Raw genomic sequence first — 25,942 nt, 5'->3', positions numbered from 1 at the left:
AATCAAGCACTTTACCTCCTCAGGTGGGCCACAATGTACAAAAAATCATCTGGCTAAAACAAGTCTTTTCCTAGCCGTTCATTTGTATTGTAGACTTTGATGACCCTGAGGATAAGTAAAAGGATCTGATATTTAGGGAAGCATAACTAGAGTCTAGAAAGTGTGGCTTACCAGGTGGAAAGCTTGGATCTTGCACACTTTTGCCATTTTAGCACGTGTGGTTGTGTGTGGATGGGCAGGGATCTAGACACGCGTGGGATTGACAGACTCATGTTTGCTACAGTACGTTGAGGTATTCTAGGTACGATACGTGGGGAGCATATCCGTTGGATCTGGGGATAGATTGGTTGATCCAAAGCGTTGATTTGAATCCATCCGTATCAGAAGGTGGCTTCATAAGAAATGTTTTAAGATTTAAGATTGTAAACTTCTAGATAAATTGCCCACAAAATATAGACGGTCCATATTCAAAAGTGCTTTAAACGGTTGAAATAATTCAATACGAGGATTTTTTTTAATTCCAACGGCTACTATTGCGATGCATCCTGATCATAATACGTGCAGGTGTCATAGACAGAGACGTGTTGGGCAAACGCTCCAGTGCACCCTTCACACGTGGAGATGAGGTACACGTGTGTGATATGCACATCGGGTTCATTTAAGTGCACTTCTGCCCGTTTAGTAGCAACAAAAGTTTAATAATTGTTTAGGTCAGGCCATTGTCTCAAGGGCCGGTAATAGGCCGGTGGTTCAGCCCTTTTGGTCCAGGGCTTGGGACCAAGGGCTGAGCCCAGGCTTTAAACCTAGCAAAACCGCCCATCCAATTGGGCCCAATTATATAATAAGAATGGACGGTTTGAAGAGACTTGCCAACAACTCTCATTTATTATACACGTGGCACTAGTTGTATCGTGGACATGTTTGGACTGTCCAAACCATCCATATGATAGGACAGTGGTCAAAAATAATTTTCGAAGGTGCCAACCAGATTTCCATCATTTAACCTTTTCGGTAGGATTGGCAATGGGCCGGGTTCGGGCTTGCTAAAATGAATAGTGCCGGGCCGACAGTCTAGCAAGAAACAGTTAAAGATTCGGACCAACACCAACCCTAGGTCCGGCCCGTTAACAGCCCTACTATCAGGGGAGCAGATTAGGTGTTACACTGTGTGGGGCCCACCTTGATGAATATGTTGTATATTCATGCCGTCCGTCCATCCTTATATCTGTCTTATTTTTTGGCTCATGCCTTACAAGGAGCTCGCAAAATGGATGGACAGTTTGGATATAACACAAACCTTATGATGGGACCCACAAAACTTGCTGGTGTCAATACACCAGCTAGATGGTAGGTGTGTGGTACACTAGCCAATCTACTTCCCCTTGCCTACGCAAATGCGTCCAACAAATGCATGTGCACTTTTAAAACTTGCACATGTAGTTAGAGGTGGGCACAGAACAACTCGATCCAGCTAACTCGACTTGTCCAACTTGTTCTAATCCGACTCGACCCAAACCGAATGGGTGAGTCGATCTGAATCAAATAAGCTTCACCCAATCCAAACTCAAATCGAGTCGAGTTCGAGTTACCTAATAATTCAACCCGAAACTCGATCTAGTTAGACTCAAGTCGATCCGAAACCCAACTCGACCTGACTCTCTAACTCTACCCCGACCCGATCCCAACCTCTCTCTCTCCCTCCCTCATCCTCCTCTTCTAAGCCCGGCAACCACCATCACCCTCCTCCTCCTCCTCCTCTCTCTCCTCTCTCTCTTCTCCACTCTCTTTCTTTCTCTCATCCTCCTCTTCCTCTTCACCCACCATCATCACCTTCCTCCTCCTCCTCCTCCTCCTCTCTCTCCTCTCCACTCTCTCCCTCCCTCATATCTCAATCCGACTCAGTGCCAACTCAACCCGACTCGTTACTTGTAACTAGATCAGTCCAGGTCAGATCAAACTCAGATTAAGTCAGACATGCTAGACTCAATATCGAGTCAGATCAAGTTCGGGTAAGGCATATTTCAAAACCAGATTGAGCCAAGTCAACCCTAATTCAGTCCGACTCGACTCATTGCCTAGCTCTACATGTAGTGTATGTGTATTTTGGAAACTTGTGTAACACATGTGTCACACTTAAAAATATACAGTCTCACGTGTGGCACACATGGTTGATGATAAATGTATAATGGCACGTGCAGTAAAACCCACACTCTTCGTATGTTCAGCTAGATGTGGTGAATGAAGCATGTTAAAGGCGCCTGGAGATGAAGGCAGCATATGAACAAAGGCACCCTGGTCCATATCTCAAGTGGTAGACTGAGAGAAGATACCTCGTTTCAACACTAAGGTCATGGTATCGATTCCCCAATGGGGGTGGCTAACAGTGGAGGATCTACTAACAGCAGGGTGTGTGAATTTGTGGTGCTGTAAATTTTAACATTTACAAATTTTTAAAATTTTAGTTCAAGTGAAAATTTTGGCTCCCAATAAAGATCTAGAAGCATGTGAATATCTTTCTCCTCATTCTTCTGCATGCGCAACACTCTTACATCCGATAGATTAGAAAATAGTTTTATGAATACAGAGAACTCTGCTTGTCACACATAAAATAAAATAAAATAAAATAAAAAGTCTGTTTATTACAATAGAATTAGGCTACATCACCACATATTGTATTTAATGCGGCATTAGTGTGAACCAGTCACAGTACAAGTAAAACATCTGTATGAATTTTAATTTTGCATCAGCCATGACAATGACAAATATGTCTTTAGGGCCTGTTTGATTTTTCAGTGGTGGTGTAAATACCCTGGAAATGTATAATTATCACCGTTTCACCTGTTTGAATATCATGAAATTTCTGTCTTGGAAACCGTTCAAAAGAGCTGGTTAACATATCTATTCCATACATCTGTTTTACTGCATCCTTTTGGGACATTAGATAAAAAATGTGAGATAGATCCCACAGTCAAGTGACTTATACCAAAAGAAACAGTGGCCTTGAGAAGTTTTTAATGATAAGTATTTGATTCACTTTTTTCTGTGGCATGGTCCACTTAAGCTTTAGATATGCCTCATTTTGTAGCATAATGGATGAACGGTGTGGATAAGTGACACGCATCGTGGTGAGACCCACAAATATTTTACAGTATTCTCCATTTTTGCATAAAAATCAAAAACAGGATAGAGTGCCACGATTACATAAGGAAATGATTATTACATTTACAAGGCATTTCCCAGGGAATTGGAAACTCAGACACGCCCTTATTTATGCTACAAAAGTCAACGAGTCGATCTTGACAGGTGAGCGAATCAGTCAACTGTATTCATTGATATTCATTTATGGCCGTCCATTTCTTGTTATGGTCGGACAGTATGAACCTCATGGATACCAAGGAACGTGGGCGCGGATTGGATACTGACAAGGTCAGTAGCCTAACCGCTACTGAACTGACGTCACCAAGCTTTGGAGACCCACCATTATGCATGTGTTGTATCCGTACCGTCCAACCATTTTTAGAGATTACAAAGAAAATGAGATAGATCTAAATTTCAAGTGTACCCACCACAGAAAACTGTGTGAGCCATCACACCCACCGTTGAAACATTTATAGGGCCCACAGTAATGTATTTTTGAGATCCATCCTATTAATAACTTAAAATAGAGATAGATGAAGTGAAAACAAAAATATCAGCTTCATCGGAAACTACTGTGGCCCCTAAGAAGTTTTGAATGGTGGATGTCACTGTCTCCACTACTTTCCATGGTGGGGTCCACTTGAACTTTAGATCTATCTCATTTTCTTTGTAGTTATATAAAACAATCTCTAAAAATGGTTGGACGGTATGGATACAACATATGCATCATGGTGGGATCCACAGAGCTTGGTGACGTCACTTCAGTAGCCATTTGGCTACTGACCATGTCCGTCTCCAATCCGCGCCCAAGGAACGCTAGCACTCCATTAATTAACTTTTTTTTTACACACATGTGTGGTCCATCAATAAGGGGCTGCTGCTGAGTTTTTTCAAAGGTGATCCTCATGACGTGGACAACACATTGGACGGGTTGGATGTGGTACATCCATGAAAGATTGGAAGTTATCCGCTGGTTGTAGTCCATCAATGGAGTTGATTACCTGCCCAAAATTAAATATTGAAATATAGGAGCTGATCCATAGCTTCAGGAAACACCTGAGATACTGTACATCCATGCCTTTGCGTGCACATGTGTCATGCATTGATGAGATCTGAACCGTTCATTCAATATGACCAACAGTGAATGGGCCGCAGACCTAAAAACACCCACCCAACTCTTTAATCGGTGGTGTAAAAATGGACGCTAAAATTAAATTAAATTAAAAAAATTTAAATAAAATAAAATAAAAACATCCCATATTCTTTCATCATCAGATGGTTAGGATGGTCTGATCAATGCCAGATCAACACCGATCCATCATGAAAGGTTGGATCACCACACACATGTGCCATGTGTGCAGTACATGGTATGGATGGAGGCATGATACTTCGGTGCCTCCGGAGGCATTCGATCTCTTCCGTTAAAATATAGTTTAAAAAAGTCTTTGGCATCTGTTAGCCATGATTTCTAAAATGCTCACTAAGATCTTACACATGGCAAACTGTGGAATGGATCCATACCGTTCATCCAACAATACATACTTTAGATGGGCCATAGTTCAAATTTTGCACTTGTCGAATAATCCCAACCATCAGATTGGTGGCCTGCATGTTTAATTTTTCTATGGATAAATCAGGAGAGCTTACGCAAAAAAATGCAGGCCAAGATCCGAGAGATGACATACACGGCCTTTGTGTGGAAGCTACCATATTGAATGAACGGCCTTTGTGTTTAATAAAAACACGCATCTCGTACACAAAGAAAAGACGCAATTTTTATTTCTGTAACATTCTGATAAATATTTAATTAATCAAATCATTTGTATTGTTTCTCAAGATTTTGTAGATACAAGAATTGTATTGGATTGAATTGAGGGGATACAAAACATAGTGCTAATGAAAGAATGATTAAGAACAAGTCATGTGGGGGGATTGGGGGCCGCCCTGTTTTGGTTAAGAAGAGGTTGGAGAGCCTTGACAACAATGGTCATGTTAGGCCGGAAATCGGCTTCGTACTGAACACACAATGCTGCAACCGCTGCCATCTGATACACGCACGCACGCACGCATGCATGCACACGTGAACGCATGTGTTAGAAATTCAAGTGACTTCTTGTTGTCTCAAGGAAAGTAAGATAAATACATGTTTTCTACATCATTAAATCTAATGATTTATTAAATACAATAGAAGAAAGGTTGTGTTTGGATGCACTATTGAGTTGAATTGTGATAATTAGTTCAAGGGCTAGACTCCTGCTGTGCATTCCTAATGATTTATTAAGTTGTGGCTACTCAAATACCGTACAAATTGCATACATGTGCATCAATCCATATCTTCCAATTCGATCATAACAATAGGAATTGGGACCACAATCATAACAATAGGATGATCTTAATAATCCGATCTTCCTGATTGAATTGGGACCACAATCATAACAACAGGATGATCTTAATAATCCGATCTTCCTTATTGAATTGGGACCACCAACAATTTTACTCTTTAACAAACAAATGGTTGGTATTGTATGGGTAGATTTGATTTTCAGGTTACGCTCCAACCATATTAGGATCCATGAAGTACTTTTCGTTTAATAAAATAACAAATATTACTGAATTGTGGTGACATATGCACCAAATTGCGATTATGTGATTTCTAGTTCAACGTGAAAGTAACATAACCACAATTTAACAGCTACTTCTTCAATTTGAATACTCCAAAACATCATTACAGTTTAACAATTTCCTCTTGATTGTATATAAGTGTTTGTGATTCAATTCAATTGTGCATCCAAACACAGCCTAAAGGTGGAAAAAAAAAATCACAAAGAAAAAGGAATGGGAAAAGAAGAACACCTTTGCAACTGCCTTCGGCGGGTATTCGTTGTTTAGCTTTGGGTCCACGCACTGCTTTACTTTGTCCTCACTTAGTCTTGGAGTTGCCTGCATTGTTGTTTGAATACAGTTAGGGACAATGAAAGGATTTGAAATGATAACAACAGAAGCAGCAGCAATAGCAACAACAACGATAACGATAAGACCAACAAATATTGTAGTAGAAATGGTAAGCACAAACCCAAGTAACAAGACTCTGTTGTCCTTTGGGCATGGTGTGGTCTACCGGCTTTCTTCCTGTCAGAAGCTCTAGAAGAACAACCCCAAAGCTGTAAACGTCACTTTTTTGGGTTATTTGACCGGTCATGGCATACCTGAAAAATTGAAAGATGGACGGACAGAACTGGATGTCAGCAATCCATGATGCCTGCTAAAGAACTACATGCAGTCTGCAATTGAAGGTTGTGTTTGGACAAACATCAAATTGAATTGAATTACAAAAATTCCAATTCGATAAAATGGAATTGACCATAGTGGGGCTAGCGTCACTCTGTTCATGACGATAGACTAGCCCCCAAAATCGAAATTGTGATCGCTTCAATCCCAATTTGAATCGCACAGAATTGTAAATTAGAGGATTTGGTTGTCATAGGAATTAAAATGGTGCTTCCACTTGAATCATTTGTTGTATATTATTTTAGTTATTGCACAATTCAGTTCAACTAAGTAGTGATGCATGAGTGGCAGAAGAGAATGTTGAGGTTATTTCGCAGCATGCTTGCATGTGAGAGATCTTGGCAATTCAATAGGTAGGGGCCATGCCGTTGCCTAACAATCAAGCTGGTTCACTCATCAGGTGGGCCACAGCTACATGAGACAAATAAAAGATGACCAACAGTCTACATTCAATGTACACTGGCACACCTGATGAGTTGGACTTGGAGATGGGGCATGTTCACTGTGCTCCCCACCTGATGAGTGGCCTGGATCCTGTGCACTATGCCACATAGGATTAAGGGGGTATATGTGGGTGATAACAAGCTTACTCTGGAGCATGATAGCCAAAAGTTCCCAAGACTCTGGTCGAATGTAGACGGGCTGCGGTGTCAGGGGACTGGTTAGTTAAATTGAAATCAGCAATCTTAGCCACGAAATCATCGAACAGGAGTACATTGCTGGATCTGATGTCACGGTGGACTATCGAAGGCTGCACTTTTTCATGAAGATAATCAAGACCTCTTGCCGCACCATGAGCGATTTTCACTCGCTGGATCCAGCTTAGGGCTGGGCCAGGTTCTGCCCCTTGCACTCCTTTCCTCCCTGTGGCAAAAATTAACTAAATTAACTACCATAGAAGATGAGAGGCTTAAACCATAAATGATCCTACCACACATGGCCGCACATCTAACTGTGGCATGCTTATAGCTGCCATATTCCAATCTATGCATCAGGTGGGCCCCACAAAGTAGATGCAATGTAAAAAAATAATAATAATAAAAAGACCAGTCCAATCATCAGGGGACCACACAAGTACGAATAGAAAGAACAGCTGACTAAAACCCTACAATTTCCACATTCAAGCATGATTTTTCAGCCAGGAAATCTACACGGTGGAGCCCACCTGATCAGCCGCTTCGGTACAGCATGTGTGGCAGCATGTAATCAAAGAATATCAACCTGATTAGATTACCGTGTAAGATATCATGTAAAGAACCCATTGTTGCAAACTGATATACCAAAATGCGATTATTTGCCTCCAAACAGTAGCCCAACAGCTCAACTAAGTTCTCATTCTTAAGTCTTGAAACCGTTGATAGCTGCCATACATTAGCAGAAGCAAACACAATACATCAGAATATAGTCAATCCCAAACATGCATGGAAAGCTCTATTTATTGCATGGATGTTCATGTCCATGGGAGCTTTCGAGCACTCAGATGCAGCATCCACTAAAGAATGAGGCATCCATTGGAAAAGGCTGCCCACAAGATTAATGTTGTGGTGTCCCATGGGATTAAAGTAGTGCAGCCATCCATTAACTGGCTTTCACAAAAAAAAAAAAAAAAAAAAAAAAAAGAAGCTCTCTGCTCCACATCTCGACCGCAACAATGCTCCACTCCCATATTTCAGGAGAGAGCATGTTCATATTTTAAGACATACTTATTACATGCTCCAGATCTCACACATGTGTGCCATGTTGACCCATGTGTCAGATCTCACCTCTTCCATATATATATATATATATATATTGCTAGCTTGTTAGTACACCCCACTATCAGTTCACACTTCACCTCTTCCATATATGTTTCTGCACTATGCTCTTCAAGAAAAAAGACTTCCAAGTAGTGTCATTCAAACACAAATCTCAACATCCACGAACCACCTTGTCCATGCAGCCAAATACAACATCTCAGCATACATTGATGTCCATCCACGAGATTTAAATCATGGACATCTTTGTCTTAAGTGAGCTTTCTACACATCCGAACAACCAACGAGATTGAGGGGCTACAATGAGTGAAATAAGGAAACATACAGCACCCATCCAAAATGAAAATGATGATTTCATCCGCCCAGCAGAAATGCAGGTATCCAGTGTCCCCCACCTTTCAGTGATCCAGATTGTTTATCTTGCAGGACCCACCAAGAATGAATCCTGCCTCGAAAGTCTCTCCCACAATCGGTAGTTTCTTTTCCTCACTGACCAAACTGTTGACTAAAAGTTGAATTTTCAGCCCGTGATCAGAAAGATAAAGTCTTTCCAGCATGACCCATAAATATAGGGGCCCACCAGATGAACAGTCTGGATCAGTAAAACATTAGTGCCAACTGTTTGAGTTGTTGGCCAGAATCAAAAGCCAAACATGAGCAAGTACAACCCATGCTGCTGATGAACTAAAAAAAATTCCTCTACCTGAGCTGCAAAATCGGAATCGGGCTCTTGTGAAGAACTCGCATCCAACTTCTTTATCGCCACAGCTTCGCCAGTGCTCAAAGTGGCATGGAAAACGCGACCATAGGACCCTTCTCCAACCAAAGACTTTGAACCGAAATTACCAGTCAATCTATTCAGCTCATCCAAAGACAAAGCTGGTATCTCGATTGGTAAGATCTTCGCAGGTGCCCCGCCCCTGACTGCATTGTGACCTCTCGCCTCTCTGTCATTGCCTAAATCACATAGAAGACACGTTCGTAAGCATGGTGCGAATTGACCACTGTCTAAAATACTGTCTGATATGTATCATATCACCCAATACTGCAGTGGTTTTTTTCCCGACACAGCTGCATGAAACTCTTCGGTGCCTCTGCCTCAATATCGATCCAGTTTCGATATTGCCGCAATAGCATTTTAGCGTTATTAGCAAGCCCATGAATGGCAACTCAAAAAGCATGACATTTTGAGAAAGTCCCATCTGGGCATCAGAAAACGTGCTCAATGTTGGACCATCTGGAAGTGGCAAGTGAGCAAAATGTGGATTCCCTCAAATATCACTCACCATTTTATTAAGTGTATCATTCACAAGCAAGCAAATACAGTAACTTTCTTAAAAGGCTGTGTTTGGACACACAAGTGAACTGAAGTGAAAACATTGCAGATGTGATCCCTTTTGAGTCCAACTTTTAAGGACTGTATTTGTAATTTGAAGCCTATACCCTCAATATGAATGCCAGGAAAGGAAATTTCCATTTCTGCTATGTTGGAATAGTTCCAATTCAATTCAACTTTGCATCCAAACGCACCCTTAATGAAGCTATACACCAGCCAATCTTCTACACTGGTTTTCCCTTATTCCATTTAAATTTCTCTGTTTGGCGTGGTTTCCTCTACAATGATCCAAACCTCAGAACATGTGTACATTTCAATCAAACAGCATGTACATTGCACAATTCCCTAGTGGGGGTGGCTAACAGTGAACTGACAGTGGGTGTACTAACAAGCTATATATATATATATATATATTCTCAGGCCTTCTATAATCCTCAATCCAATGATTTGTCTACTATCATGAACTTCAGTACTTTGCACAGGCGGATCCCATGGTTCAGCAATATAGACCATTGATCAGATGGACTACTCAAAAGAATTTTCCTCAGTGGGATAATCTTAACCTGGATCCTTGGTCTGCCAACAGATAGTTAAGGAACACATGAAGCAACAGTCCACATTCCATGGAAAACCTAGGAGAGTTTGTATCATAAATTCATGGTGGGTCCATCTGGTCATCAATCTGGACAGTCGAACCATGGGCCGCATCTGTAAAACAGGATGAAGGTTCAAGGAAACTATAGCATATATATCCCTGGGAATCCTCCAAACTGACATGACACATGCATTTTCATGAGGTTCAAGTGAATCTACACGGCAATATCCACCCAGCAGATGGTTTGGATCTCACACATGTCATATTGGCAAATACACGAACACGTAAGCAGCACCCACATGGATTTAGCAAACTACCAGGACCAAGATGAGTCGAGTCTCACCATATGCATTCCCGTTCGGTGGTGCAGTGTACTGGTTGATGGGCTGCCCGAAATTCTCGTCCTCCCCACCTCCACAGCACAACATTGTGGCAGGCCGCAGCAGTTACGAACCCAATCAAGAAACAGGCTCCAGAGATTCTCAACAGCCCATCACGCCAATCAAACGGTCCGAATTCTTCAAATCAGAAATTAACCCAAATCAGTAAACCACCCAAACTATCATTGAATCCAAAATCCTTAATAATCCAACAAACCCATTTGATATTTACACGAATCCGAAATGAAAAGAAATACAATTCAAGAGAAATTTAGAAATTAGAAAGAGAGAGATAGAGAGACAGAGAGATAGAGAGAGTAGAAGATGAGGAAGGAAAAAAGGAAAAGAGAAAAGCAGGAGTACCATTTAGAGTGGAATCGCATGGAGGAGATGGTGGAGGAAGAGAGGAACGGGTAAAAGGGAAAGGGAGAGAGAATGGCCTCTGTTCCTGCCAAAGAAAGGGGCTCTCAACGGTATCTATCTAACTACCTAACGGACGCGGTCTAGGTACTACCCCGCCCTTTCCCTAGGTATGAATGGACAGAGACTCTGAGGGTCCATCGTGATGTATGGAATAAATCCACACTGTCCATCTACTTTTTCATATCATTTTAGACTAAAATAAGAAAACTCATATGGATAAAAAAATCAAGTGGACCACACCACGGGAAGCAGCTGTGATAGTGACACTCACCATTGAAACCTTTTTAGGGCCCACCGTGATGGTTAATTACCATCCAACCTGTTCATAAGGTCACTTATACATGGATGAAGGAAAATAAAAAATATCATCTTGATCCAAAATTTCTGTGATCCCCAAAACATTTTCAGCGATAGGTGTTGAATCACCAGTGTGTGGTCCATTTGAGATTAGGGACTGTATCCATTTTTTGCTGGTCTCCTAAAATGATATTTTAAAATGGATGGACGGTGTGGATAATATCCACACATCACAGTGGCCCCTCAGAGCCCGGGTCCGTTCTTAGCCGGCGAGTAACCAATCCGCGTCTTTTCGTGGTAGAGTATATAGAGCGGACACGTGGCATATATTATATACACCAGATCGAGACCGTTCGAATTGTGGGTTCTGTAAACGGTGGAGCGTATGGGTTGAAGTCATGCTGATCGGGCAATCTTAACCGTCTGATTTCGCGTTTAGAAATTCAAGGTGCATGCTTTGAAGATCATGCTGATCGGGTAATCTTAACCATCTGATTTCGCAGGTAGAAATTCAACCGTCAGATTATTTTGGCCATCCTTCTGATAGCTTCGGATTGAACGTATAGGATTGTACGTTTATGGAAAGAGGGCGGATCCACTACAAAGCTTTGTAGGTTAAGCTTAACCATCAGGGCGATGTGTGGGGCCCACCGTGATGTATGCATGACATCCGATCCGTCCATCATGTGGTCCTCCTCATGCTATCATAGTATCCCATAAGTCCCCCGATTTAAAACCTAGCTGGGCTACACTACAGGGAACAGTGGGAATGGGAACGCCAACCAGTAAAAAACTTCCAAATCATTTGTGGTGTCCACCATGTTACCATCCAATCCACTCAGAATATGTGTCCCATCAGGATGAACAGATAACCTAAAATTCAGGCCATTCCAGTACTTGGGTGGGCCACACAAAATCATTTTAGAAAATTTAGGCATTTTTTTATATGGTGTGGCCCACCTAAGTTTTTGATCTGCATTATTTTTGGGCGTCAGGGAGAACATGAGGGGCCACAAATGATGGAATTGAATGTTATACACATCACGGTGGGCCCCACACACCAATAACAGGTTAAGCTTAACTTCCAAAGCTTGAGTGTGGACCCGGCCTCTTGTGGAAACAACGGACGGCTCATAGAGGTTTATATGAACAAGGGCCATGGATAGTATACTCAGCTTTTTGGTTTGTACAGGAGTGACCCATAGTTCAGAAATCAGGACCGTTTATCTGTTGGGCCCTACAGTGGATGGACCATGCCCTGAAATTTTTTTCCTAGGTTCGAAGATCCTTCCCACTAATCTTGGGACCCTTTTCATTTGAACGTGGATGGTGTTTTTCGTTTCTCTTCTCAACCGTTTATCCGAAGGCCACAACTTGAAATGTTACAACGGTCCAATCGAGTAGATTTTCGGGACACCGTACATGCATGGTGGGGTCCATCATGCCAATGATCTGTATCACTGAACAGTGACCCCAAAGTTCTAATCGTATCCTTTGGTAGGGATCATTTAATTCCATGTGGCCCACCTGATGCATGGTTCAGATGATCAATGCCTGCATCAGGTTGCCACGTGTACCCTTTTTTTATGGTTCTTGCTGGGATGACTTTTTCTAATTGCGTGTGGGGCCATACCATAGTTTTCTTATTTGTGATCTGGTCCATTAAGAAGATGTACCCCACCAAGATGATACCCCAAAAAATCAGGTCATTCCAGAACTCTGGTGGGGCACACCACATTATTTTAGAGGTTTTAGGCCTGACTTTGAAATGGCCTGATCTTTGGAAGCCAAGTAGAACAGGGGGAAGCGCATGATGAATGGATTGGATGTCATGCAACCATCACAGTAGGACCCACACATCGCATGACAGGCTAAGATCCAGCCTCATTAGGGGGCGTTTGGTTGCACCAATTATATCTTGAAATTTCATGATATTTGCACCAAATTAAGCTGATTAATCTGAAAATATCATGAAATTTGGTGCAACCAAACATGCCCTCATAATATATTTTGCATCCTACTAATGCTTTTTACATGTGGACCCATGATTCACTGATCCAAACTTCCAAACCATTGATCTGATGGGGGAATGCTCCAAAAATCATCCAACATGCCAATTTACGAAGATTGCGATCCTTCCCACAAGTTCAACTTCTTGAATCAGAGAAGTGAAACTAAAACCACGAGACAATAACATAACAGTAATTAACAAGAAGACAAGTCAATAAAACTTAGGAAAAATGTCGATTTTATATTATCAATGCCTTCCAATTCCAAAATTGAGATTTTACCCAACTTCTGAGCAATTTACAACTACCCAATTTACATATAAAAAACAATGTTCCTGATCTTCCCGTGGACACAAATCTCTAAGAATTTCAAGGGCCATTCTTTCATTGCTCTTTCCAAATGCGGCCTGTTACTCTTAGTTTCAGCTCCTGTTGGTCACCACCGGAGAAGAACAGGGCTAAGTTCCTCTGAATGATCAGACCGTCCTGACTATCACGGACTTTCCGATGGCTATCACGGATGCTCCTCGGGACACCTTGCCATATCAGCTTCCGGCCGGTCGCACCCACTTCAAGGCTGTAACTGAAGTTCTTTGCCTCGTTGTCATCGCCCATGAATCGGAGAAAGGCCATGTATACAGGTGACATCCCGAGATGGAAGGCCTCAAAGTGCAAACAGAACTGTTTCCCGAAACAATTGAAGACCTGCACCAAGTAAGGATTTTCAAGGATTGGTACTGAAGAGTATCATAGGAATCAGTAGGACAAATGTCGCAGAGATTTCGATTTTTCAGCAGATTTAAAATATTATGTTTGTATAGTAAAATATTAATATGAAAAATTGTAAAAACATTAATGAATTTGTTATCTAAATGTACGAGTTTTGTTAGTCCCCACAACTGAACCTTTTAAATGGCACACGGGGTGACCTATCGTGAAATCTGAACCATCCATTCACCATCCATTCATTCATACAACTAGGAGTAAGCCATTGTGCAAGAATCACATCGATCGGATGATCCTAACGATTTGAATGGGGTGTGTGTGTGAGTGTGGTTTGGGTGTGTAAAAAAATATCATAAGAAATACTGAGCGGGTTCTATCTATTAGATGTTTCAAGATGATGATTGGACCTATTTTGTTTTTTCGGTCAATCTAGACTGTCCATTTTCGTGCTAGACCTAATGTTGATCTGAACCATTCATTCATTCATACAACTAGGAGCAAGCCATGATGCAAGAATTACATCGATCGGATTATCCTAACCCTTTGAATGGGGCCAATTTGTTATGGCTCTCCATTATTTACAAGCTATAAATCACATGATTAGAATCATAGAAATACAAAGTGGGATCTCGACAGTCCATTTTCATGCTATTTTATCAGAAGCTTAGGATCACCCGTTTGGCATGATTTTCGCATCATGCCTTGCTCCCAGTTGTATGAATGAATGAACAGTTCAGATCAACAATAGGTCATCCCATGTGCCATTTAAAAGGTTAGGGAACCTTAGCAAAACCCAAGATTTGAGAGATGGGTTTGACAAATTTCAAAAAAGGGAGAGTTATTTGATACTCTGGCTGCCCATGACACTTGATAAGCAGTCACTCAGAAATTGGACAAGTGGAATTCATTCATTCAAATTAAACCGACTAGACTGCGTGATGATGCATCTAAACTGGGACCCACAATTTTGAACAGTTCAATTTGAATTACTTCAATGCCAAGTATGCAATTACAAGTAATCCCCAACTGCCTGCATATCATTCACACTCTGGCAGAGTATTAAAGTTTTCTCTTTCAGAAAATGCACATCATCATCCGTTGTCATGCATGCATATATCATACATCTCACCAAAATTCTGCATTTTAGAGAGGACTACATCGCAACCCAGATCAGTTCTAGAAAATAACTCTCTGATGCCGAGGATATGTATGGCATCCTCAGTTTTTCAGTTTGTAAAAGTGGGGGCCATTGTTCAGTGACCACACCGCTGATATGATGGCCCCACTATGTTGGACCATACCCAAAAAAAAAATCTGCCAGGCTGGATCCCACCATCCAAAGACTGGTCTTTTTTTTCAGCTGAATGTGGACCATGTTGTATTTATTTTTTAAAACCTTTTCATTGTCAGGTCACCCATTAAGGGTACTGTATCCGGTACTTGTCCGTCCACAGTGGGGCCCAACAGATCAATGGTCAGGCTCACTGGTCCATGGGAAGCACTCATACAAACTGAGAACCTGCGGATACTATACATATCTTCAGGTTGTGGATCATACAATTCCGTGTTGTTCCCATAGGTCTCATTCCCATCAACACTAGAAGTGTTTATGGACCACTCATCAGGCGGGCCAGATGTGTACCTTGAATGTTGATCGTCGGAAATTTTTCTATTTGTCAATAGTTTTTGTACATGATACCCACCCGATGAGTTGACTGACCAGATTTTGTTTGTTGGGCCATATACACAGTGGGGCCCACCAATTGCATGTCTTGGATGTCCAACACACTTTCCAGGTAGAAGCATCTAGCAAAGCTCTTTGATTGTCTACAAAATATCTACCAGAAATCCCAAAAGTTTGAAATCACTTACAGTCAGCATCCACGTAGCATTTTCGACCTCTTGTGGGTTGGACTTGACATATCGGTGGTTGAAGGTGCACCCGTCATGCATGTCAACCTTGTGGTCGTCCTTGAGGTGTGCGACAAGGGCCGGGATGTCGCCTGTGACCGAGCATTCAGATCCTGCATAAGGACAGTTGTATGGCCGGAACCGGCACAGCTGTTCGTGCTTGAGCTTGCTATAGTATGGAAATATGTCGTGGCAACCCAAGCTCTGATATCTGCAAGGGAGTTCCAATGATTCCGCCACCTTCTCCAAAGCCAAGCACCGGATGTTTCCGAGCTCATATCGGCAAGTCGGGCATCGGTTGTGTACTCTAAGCTTGCATTCCGAACAAAGAGTGTGGCCGTTTGGACACTGTACATACAGATTAAACACTGTAATTTTAGATCGACCCACATATGAATCCCTGCCTTTTGGCTTATATCCAAATTTCCCCCTACCATTTAAATATTGGCAAATAAACCCCTACGTCTGAAATCTATCGTCAGAAACACCCCTCAGTTGTGTTTCCATTATGCTAGCTTGATTGAAAGGACAAAAGGCAACTGTTAGCAATAGGCAGAAGGTTTTACAGATTATTTCCAACCTTATGGACGGATTAGATCTCATGAGCATGTTTTGTATTTTACATGTGTGCCTATATGTGCATGTGTATGGCTTTAGACGCAAGTGGCACTGGCAAAGGGAGTAGGTAAGAAGTGTAAAGACATGTAATGACAGTTGATAACAGCTGTGGTAAAAGGTGTAATGACCCATAAGTAAAACTAATGGAATTTTGAAAATATGGTAATCATATATATGGCTCATTGATGGCAGGGATTTTTTTTACTAATGTTTGAAAGACATGGGTTTATTTAGGAGTACTTAAAAGGTAAGGGGTATTTGGGTATAGGCCTAAAGGCAGGGTTTATATGTCAAAAGCTCAAAAATAAAGACAAGGGAGCTTTGCCAATCCAACATAAACCCCTACACAAGGCCACACATACCAACCTGGCACTTTTGTGGGACAATCGAATTCATTTTGTTTTCATTAGTTTTCCAAGGTTTTCACCCAATCCAAACACACCTTGTGTAAATATCATTCTTTCTCTTCCATTTCAAATCAGGTACTTCGAACCCAAAAGTAAGAGAGTAGACGAGGTCTAGTGGGTTCAAGCAAATGCCACGCTTCTTCCATGCAACACTCAGAAGCTGTTATTTCATCATGTAGTTTGTGCATGCATTCTCAGTGTTTCTTACATGTTATATAGCAAATGGAAGGAAATGCATTTTCCAAGACAGTTTCCATAGCAAAGTAAATAGGTGTAAAGGGCTTCCTTTCCCAAGCAGTGGCGTCACTTTCTCTTCCACTTATGCTGCCGTCTTAGTTTTCATTTCCCTTCTTTGGTTTAGCCCCAATCCAAACACCCCCTAAATCGGAACTGTGAGAAGGGGAAAGAAATCAAAGAACAAAATTCAGTGTTTGCCTGAGCGATGATGGCCTCAAGTGTATTGCATTGAAAATACGCTTCAAGAATCAGTTTAAACCTCACACTAACCAAACAAATAAGAAAGCCATGAAAATAAGGCATTCATAGAGAGAGAGAGAGAGAGAGAGAGAGAGAGAGAGAGAGAAGAAGAAGAAAAAAAGAAAAGAAGAAGAAGAAGAAGAAGAAGAAGAAGATAAGGAAATTGGAATAAAACTATCGGAATAAGTGACCCCAACACAAATAATGAAACAGACCTTTTTTTCTCTTTTTTTTACACACACCCCACTTGGGCACTCGAACCGAGGACTTCAGTGTTGATTTAATTTCTACTTTATTATGTATAACAAGAAGAGAAGACTGACTCACAAAGGCAAAGATCTTCACACAACTAGTTTTATAGATTGGTAAAAAATGCACTATTTAAGGACGTAGGAAGGGTTTAAAATTATATGCATAGGCATTTAGGTAATTTAATGGGCAAATTCTTGCTTTCCACCGAACTCGCCTATTTTTAAGATGTAGGAAGCTTTGATACTCTGGCAGAGTATGATGGTTGCTACACAGGCACAAAGAAATTGTACAAATTGAATACAACTCAGTTTAAGCCATTTGAATTGTTACCCATCATTTGAACTGATGTGTTTATAACTTATAACAATACCTAATTAGCAGACATTTTAAGGACAATTTAATACAAAATATCCTATGGTCAGAATTTACCAAACATCTGTCCACTAATCAGAGGCTAGGAGAGCTCAAGCAATGTGACTTTTGGATGATGACCCATTCACAGCAGGTTTTCCAATTTGGACAGTTCAATTTAGTAGTTAATGCCATGTCTACAACCTCCAAACGCATGCATATCGAGCATCATGCTCCAGGAGAGTATCAAATAACTCCTCTTTTTACGATCAATTCTCCTCCCACTTCCACTAACTCCTCTTTTTACGATCAATTCTCCTCCCTCTTCCACGTCTTGCAAACAGCTTCCTTTCTCAAACGTGCATTGCATGTGTGCCATATCCAAAAGTAGGATTGACTACCATTTCTCCAAAGCAATGCAGGTTTTATAGATAGAAGTTCTTTTATCACCAACAGCAACAGCACCACAACTTGTAGTGATATACAATCTTTCCTACAAACATATGCCACTTAGGACACCTGTACCATGCAATTATAGGCTGCATTTTGATAGTGTCTTCGGAAATATTGGTTTCCATGTAATCAAGATGATCAATGATCACAGGCATCGTGCTGCCACATCAGCTTTCAGTTGTCAGTTTGCAAAATTCCACTACTAAGGTAATGAATTGGATTTTATCAAAATGGTGCCTCCAGTAACCGATATTCCCGGCTAGTGCTTTTTAAGAGGAGAAATTATATTACTGCCCTCCTTTGCTTTTTCTTTATGACAAAGTGGAAAATCAAAAGTTGTGGGGCCCAAGTGGAATGTATCTCACATCCCACCCGTCCAACAGATGCACACCAACATTCTTATTAGACTAACCAAAAATTTGGTAGATCCAATCGTAACGTGAGCCAATCCATAAAAAATAATGTACACCATTCAAAATACTCCAATTCAAGTGTAGCCCAACTGATGATCTTATACACATACCACGTGACCCCACAAATCTTGAGTTTCGCTACTTTTTAAAGAAAAAATAATTGAGGGAATTTTTGTAATTTCATTCCTCAAAAAGCACCTCAATGTATTTTCTAATTGCGGAGGCCTTATTTGGTAAAATATAGATTCCTCAAGAAATTGCCGGAAAAATCACCAAAAAAAAAAAAGAAGAAGAAGAAATTCCTGCTTGTCAATTTTGCAGAATTTTTCATTGAGAACTGACAAGCGAATGCCAATATGCCGAGCAGTGGGCCCCACCAAAATCTTGAGTGCATAAAATCAAGATTTCAAAAGATACACCAGCCAAATGAAGCCACAAGCAGCTATGATAAAGATGAAAACTTGGAAGTAAAGGCAAACTTGAAACAATGAGAAGGGAAACCAAGAACGAACCTGGTGAATAGGAGGGTACATCAAGCTCGTGCAAATGGGGCAGTCAAGTAGCTCATGCACACCATTAGTAGAAGACATTCCGCTCTTTCCACTCAACACAGCAGTCGCTTTTGCTGATGGGATCTTTTCGATTTCCGCACTTGCACTTGATATGCCATAATCTGCCAGAGCAGAGTGCGACTCCGAAACTTCTTTGCAGATGTTGCTTCCAGGAGCCATTCTCGTGAACCCAAATTCTAATTTCTACAAACAACGGTAGCTACAGACAAAAACTAGCAATGGAGCCCTGCCTCATTTCAATAGCTGATTTCTAAGGGTATCTTTAACCTGGGAAAGGAAATAAACAGGTGTCATTGAATGAATAGGAATATGTGAATCTTTTTGGTCGATACTGAAATTAGTATGTTTTGCAAGAATAATACATGCATGGCAATCCATCCATTGTACATGACATTCATGCACAACAATCCAGACCCTTCAGAGCATGGGCCTGTTGTGGGTGGAATCTCGGAATACAACCCAAAAATACACCGGTCAGAAGATACCATCTAATTCTACCCGTTCAATTTGGACTGACCATTTTTTAACCGTCCATTACACCGATCAGTTTGATTTCAGGCTGTGATCCATCCACAATGGAGCCCAAGATTTGAAGGGTGTGTATTGATCGTAGAGAAAATTCCTATTTGTATCAACCTTCCAACTGGCCACTCGATCGTAGAGAAATCAACCGATTCTACTCAAATTACAGCACTTCACTAATGAGCTTAAGAAACCTTAGTTAACCAAACGAAGAACAAGGAACTAAAACGACAAACAGACAAAAAGAAGAGCACTAAAATCAATCCATCTTTTCTCCGGCATCAGCACTTTCCAGTGTATTTGTTAGAATCCTCACTTCATTTCCAGCAACTGTTTCCCACAACTCCTCGCATTCCAGGAGTTAGGAATTTCACATTTTGCTTAGTTTGTAAGTTTTCTCTAGTATTGTAAGAGAAGTTTGAATATCAATAGCATTATTTCTCCCTCTCTACTCTAATATTTCTTGTGAGTGTATACGTATACATTTCTTTCTGATTCAGGTGTTGAGATTTCATTGACTTGATAACCAAGCAAAGAACTAAAATATGAACAAGCAAGAGACGTAAGCACATAAGGAAGAGAAATTCCACTCAATCTTTTCTGGTGAGTTTTTCTTCCACCATCTAAAGTTAAAAGAGCACCATAAGGATGAGAAATTGACACAAATAAGTTTGAATCACGAAAGATCGATCATGGACATGGGATAACTAGGCCACAATTCTACAAGCGACTCATCAATGAATTGACAGAAGACCTTCAAAAGCGAATGCTCCGTGAGGGCCTCATAGATCCAATTAGAATCCTTCATCACCTTGGGGAGTACTTACGCTAGAAATTGAGAAAAAAAATTCAACTTTTCTAATGAAAATAAACACGATCCTATAGTGAACATCATAGCTCCTCACATTGTTATCAAATCGCATATGCAATCGCATATTTTTATTTTTATTTTTATTTTTTTAAAATAAAAATTTTGAAAAAAAAAATCTAAAAAATAGGAAAAAGTTACCTAATTAGTACACATGATTCGATTGGGTTATTTTACTTATTTCATTATAATTTGAGAGTTTCATTAAGTTATATTTAATTACTTATATTACATTTACATAAATTTTAATAAAACAATCAACGAGCTACATTAAGAGAGAATTAATTATTAAAAACTTCGAACATAGAAATTTTATTAATAAATGGGTAACTTGAAACTACTCACAACTTACAACTTACAACTTAATTTACAAAAAACAAACACAACTTACAAAATATAAAAAATAAACATACTTGAAATAGTTGTAGAGATATTTGAGTAAGAGAGAGGTGTAAGGGAGAAAAAGTGGGAGATTTAGAGCTTCGGAGTAAAGAATAGTGACATTGGAGGGGATATGAGTGCCTATTTATAGACAAAAGTGCACCAAATTGAATAAATAGATAAATTTGACTGTTTGGAAATTTGTGATCGCATATTAAAGTATGTCATGGCATACTTCCCAGATCGCATATGCCATCCACGGTATGCGCGTATGCGATCTAAGCCATAGTATGCATATATGTGATCACATTTGACAACATTGGTTCCTCATAAAAGAGTCGTTACATGATTATATACTCTTAAAGCAAAGAAATCCTTAATACTGTCCGAACCATCCATTACTTCTAATTGTAACAATCCATGTCTTAAAAACATAAAATGAACAAAATACCCTTAAAACCCATCACAACCATACAAGCTTTAGAAAATTACACCTAGCTCACTCAAATGGTATAGGAACTGCATGTCTTGGGCTCTCGTCGGAAAGATAACTCAATCGACTTTCAAATGAGACAAATTTCATGTTATGTAGGCATTGTTTGACACCTAAAAAGTGGCCCACTAGATATGTGATATATATATATATATATATATATATATATATATATATATATATATATATATATATATATATATATATAAGCTAAAGGAAAACTTGTTGAACAAGTCATGACTCATAAATCTACCAAATATTTAAATAATAAAACCTAATAAGAAAACGTCCAGCTTGTGTGGTCCACTTTCCTCAGCATCCAGACCACATTGATGATGATCATGTCTTGCCCTAGTTAGCCCACATTAAACCACCTGATGTCCAGATTGGTTGGACATCAAGTATGGTACAATATGGTCAATGGTAATGTCCTGACCATAACTAAAACTTCTCCAATTATTCCTCGAATGGATTCCAATGATTAAACCTTCATATCTTCGAACGATGAAGCATCTCCAAAAACAATATAAGCTTCAGTAAGAACAGAAAGAAGCTAAAAGCAAATCAACTACCATATGTTCAGCACTCAATCAATAACTTCTGACAGAAAAGGAACATTTCCGGTTGAGCTCCCCATGATGATCCAAATACAGTTATTGGGGGGAACCTTAGAAACTCGAGTAATCATCCATAGAAGGGAGCCTTTAGCTCTTTGGATTTGAGGGCTTAGGTCTTGGGTTTGGGATGTCAATGACTCGGGTGCATCTCTCAATCTCCAAGCAGCTAGAAGATGTTGGTATGTGATATTTTACACAATGGAATGATGAGAATTTGATGCACATAGACAAATGGCTAAAAGACAATCTCATCTACCATCATCTCCTTGAAGACCTCAAGGTTGCAAGAAAAAAAAAAAATCAACACAGTCCATTGAGCTATGGGCCCAAACCCTCTAATCAGAATGCCGTCGGAAATTTGGGTTATTTGACTCAATCATCTCCTTATGCATGTAGTGTGTAAAGGAAAGACGGGCTTCTTTCAGTTACCTTTTTGTTTTACCAAATGTTGTTTTTAGCTAAATCAACCACACCACCAAACATTATACCAATATGATAAAGAACCGTTTTCACCGTTTGTATCTATAAAACCTAATGGCCATGTATTACCCTAGCTCTAATACCATGTTTTGGAGAGAGAATGGAATTAGAGAGTTAATCCTCTCTAATCATCTTTTATTCACAATAGCGGTAATTACAAAAAGGTATGGTGTCCCATGGGAGCACCAAATATGCACTATACACAAGCAGAAAAGAAAAGACACTTTCTAATAGAATCAAAATAACAAATTAATCTTCCCAAGGTCTCGATTCTAACAAAGTAAACCAAATCAAATCAATTTTGTGATGGAACCCTAATTAGTAATTAGTAAAAACAAACACCACCCAAACCAATTTTCAGCACAACCTGCATTACCACAAACACTAAAAGCAACAAAATGCTATCTACTATTCAAATCCAAAAGAGAACCATATCATCAAGGATCATTAGATGGATATTCCCGACTCTTGATTGGTTGTATAATTCCATTTTCTCATCTCTTCAATTGAAAATTTTGAAATTTTTTACTCAGAACATCAAATCAAAGCAAAATGGCTACCAAAATCAATATCCGTTTAATGTAAAATATGCATTCAAATGGGCATCCTCAAAACATATATAAGGATCAGTATTTATGAGCCTCAACTCCATACAAGTGGCACAAATGGTTCAGTATCCAGACCGTTGGTCTGACAGGCCCCACCATGGAAGGAATCTGCCCCTAAAATCTCCCATATCAGAAGACCCTAGCCGTTGAATTGGAACCTACAATGGACAGCTAAGAATGTATAACGGCAATGGTAAAAATCGAACGCCTAAAGGACGAAGGATCAGATGACTGGTTCATCCATCATGGTGCCCATCAGATTGATGGTCTAGACAACCAGACCATGGGCCCACTTACAAATTCTAGACCAAGGAAGGTACATCTATCCTCCATCCCTGGGTCATAAAATTCCACCCTTTCCATATCTACCAAAAATCCAGAAGAAGAAGAAGAACTGAAATCTTCAAAAGGGCATCTTTGGAAGCACGGATCCTTTCCATATCTACCAAAATCCCAATTTCCAAATAAAAAATAAAAATAAAATAAAAATAAAAACCACTAATAATCCAGCAAAACTAAACTGAACAATTCAAAAATCCAAATAGGCATCCTTAGAAGCCCACATCATTTCTACAAAATCGAAATTCGCAAACCAAACAAGAGTTAAAAATATATTATTTATAAAAAAAAAAAAAATCCCGTGAAAATAAAAAAGGAACAACTGAAATTCTCCAAGTGGCCATCTTTGGAACCAAACATCCTTTCCAAATGGACACCAAAATCCAAATTTCCAAACCAAACAAGAGACCCAAAAGAAAAGAAAAAAAAACACACACACACACACTAAAAATCCAGCAAAATTAAAAAGAATAATTCAAACCTCCGAATGGGAATTAAAAGTCCACATAAATCCATGGAAAATTAGAACAATCCAAATCTCCAAATGAGCATTCTAAGGCACACATCATGTCAATATCCGCCAAAATCCAAACCTGCAAACCAAACAAGGACCCAAAAAATTTAAAAAAAAAAAAAAAAGATAGAGAAGAAATCTAATCTCCACATGGGCATCTTCAAAACCACAAATCCTTTCCATATGTACCAAAATCCAAATCATCAAAACCAAATAACATCCCCACCAAAGGGAGTGAAAAAAAGGGATAAAATTTCAACACCAAAAGGCAAAATAATAATAATAATAATAAATCCAATCAAACCAACACATGAAATCCACCAAAAAAAAAAAAAAATCCCAAAAACAGAGAAAATGAGAACAACCCAACAGACATTTTTACCGAGCTTACTTTTTTTTTCCAAATTCTATCCTGCTTCAAGACATTGAAATAAGCTCATTCTGCAAATGAAAAATAAAAATACATTTTTCTTTTTTTTTAAAAAAAAGGACAAAGGGGAATGAGATAATGAGAAATTACCATCAAAAGAAGGAGATAGACCCATGTAAGGAATTGATAGATATTAAACGGGGGTAGAGTTTTTCTTTTATTTTTCCTGCACTGTTTTCAGAAATGCTAGAAAAGGCTGAGATTGTCTGTAGCAGGAGCAAGAGAGAGAGCACCACATTCAGCGTCTTTTATTTCTGTGACGCACTTTTCGTAGTCCGCGGACTACTGAAAGTGAATTTCGTAATCTGATTGTCGGCCATACATACGGATGATCGGAACCTTTCAAGACGTGCGTTTCACAGTGAATAATCAACTGGAGGGAGTATTAAGCTATCATGAGCGATCATCTACATTAATGATAGGTTCTATTCTTTGGATGGTTCTTATTTGAAAAAAAGTTTGAATAATTCAAACAAGAATTTTCTGTTTTTTGCATTGTCATTTAGCCACATCATCATAATCTACATTTAATGCAGTAGTGACGATGTCATTAATAATGATGCAGCCCACTCAAAATGCAAGAAATCAAAAAATATTATCATCCAGACTCTCCAAAGGAAAAGAAAACGGCATGTTTCAAAATTGTTATTTTCACGCCCAACAGTGTAAAATGAGGAAAGGTTTTCCCTTGCCATCTTTACATTTTTGAATTACCAAATAGCCATCACACCTTTTAATAATTTAAATTTGTTGCAGGAGAGGAGAGAGGCACTTCTTTTGAAATTTATAAATTTTTAAAAAAAAAAAAAAAAACAAAAAACAAAAAGATTTTAGGAATAGAATCTATTCTTGATTATTATAATTTTAATTTTCAAACTCAAATCTTGTTTAGTAGCTTCCTAGTTCTTGAATTTCACATCTAACTTGAATTGGAATCCCTTTATAATTTATATAATTTTTTAATTATAGTAATAGAATTTTTTATTTATTTTTACTTATTTAGCCAGTTTTATATAACCACTAGTAATGGATGGGCCCTCAATCTCATGATCTCAGTGTTAAAATAAAGTTTGACTGCTGTCGATCATGGAGCGAAACTTAGACAACAATAATTACCTACAAATGAGTGGTAATTATTTACTATTGTAAATTTTTGTTGATGTTAGTATAATTTAATGGTAATGATGATTGAGCTTAGAGTATTTGTTTTCTTAGTGAATTGTTGAAAATAAAATAATTTTATAATAATTATAATTTTTTCATCGATTGTATTTGACTGCATTTAAAAAT

General features: G+C 39.4%; 2 protein-coding genes across 3 annotated transcripts; both read right to left on the bottom strand.

Annotated features, from left to right (window-relative positions):
- Positions 1 to 4,985: 4,985 nt before the first annotated feature.
- LOC131227843 (probable protein kinase At2g41970) lies at positions 4,986 to 10,971 on the bottom strand. Its single transcript, XM_058223670.1, has 8 exons — positions 10,855 to 10,971; positions 10,455 to 10,629; positions 8,884 to 9,137; positions 7,661 to 7,787; positions 7,017 to 7,290; positions 6,212 to 6,344; positions 5,992 to 6,078; positions 4,986 to 5,183 (listed from the first exon to the last, which is right to left on the bottom strand). Exons 2-8 carry the CDS (start codon positions 10,537 to 10,539, stop codon positions 5,058 to 5,060), a joined length of 1,086 nt encoding a protein of 361 aa, XP_058079653.1. The 5' UTR covers positions 10,540 to 10,629; positions 10,855 to 10,971; the 3' UTR covers positions 4,986 to 5,057.
- A 2,465-nt stretch (positions 10,972 to 13,436) lies between these two features.
- LOC131226759 (E3 ubiquitin-protein ligase SINAT2) lies at positions 13,437 to 24,892 on the bottom strand. 2 transcript variants are annotated; one of them, XM_058222467.1, is made up of 4 exons: positions 24,743 to 24,892; positions 19,341 to 19,667; positions 15,819 to 16,205; positions 13,437 to 13,925 (listed from the first exon to the last, which is right to left on the bottom strand). In XM_058222467.1, the coding sequence occupies exons 2-4, from the start codon at positions 19,557 to 19,559 to the stop codon at positions 13,605 to 13,607; spliced, it is 927 nt and encodes a 308-aa protein (XP_058078450.1). In that variant the 5' UTR covers positions 19,560 to 19,667; positions 24,743 to 24,892; the 3' UTR covers positions 13,437 to 13,604. The 2 variants fall into 2 exon arrangements, with proteins under 2 accessions (XP_058078450.1, XP_058078451.1); XM_058222468.1 differs by lacking the exon at positions 24,743 to 24,892 and adding an exon at positions 16,292 to 16,368 and having other exon boundaries at positions 19,341 to 19,432.
- Positions 24,893 to 25,942: the final 1,050 nt, after the last annotated feature.

The sequence above is a fragment of the Magnolia sinica genome, chromosome 15 (genome assembly GCF_029962835.1).
Source record: "Magnolia sinica isolate HGM2019 chromosome 15, MsV1, whole genome shotgun sequence".
Taxonomy (NCBI): Eukaryota; Viridiplantae; Streptophyta; class Magnoliopsida; order Magnoliales; family Magnoliaceae; genus Magnolia; species Magnolia sinica.
The sequence above is the reverse complement of the archived record's forward strand: the minus strand, read 5'-3'. Positions and strand labels throughout refer to the sequence as shown.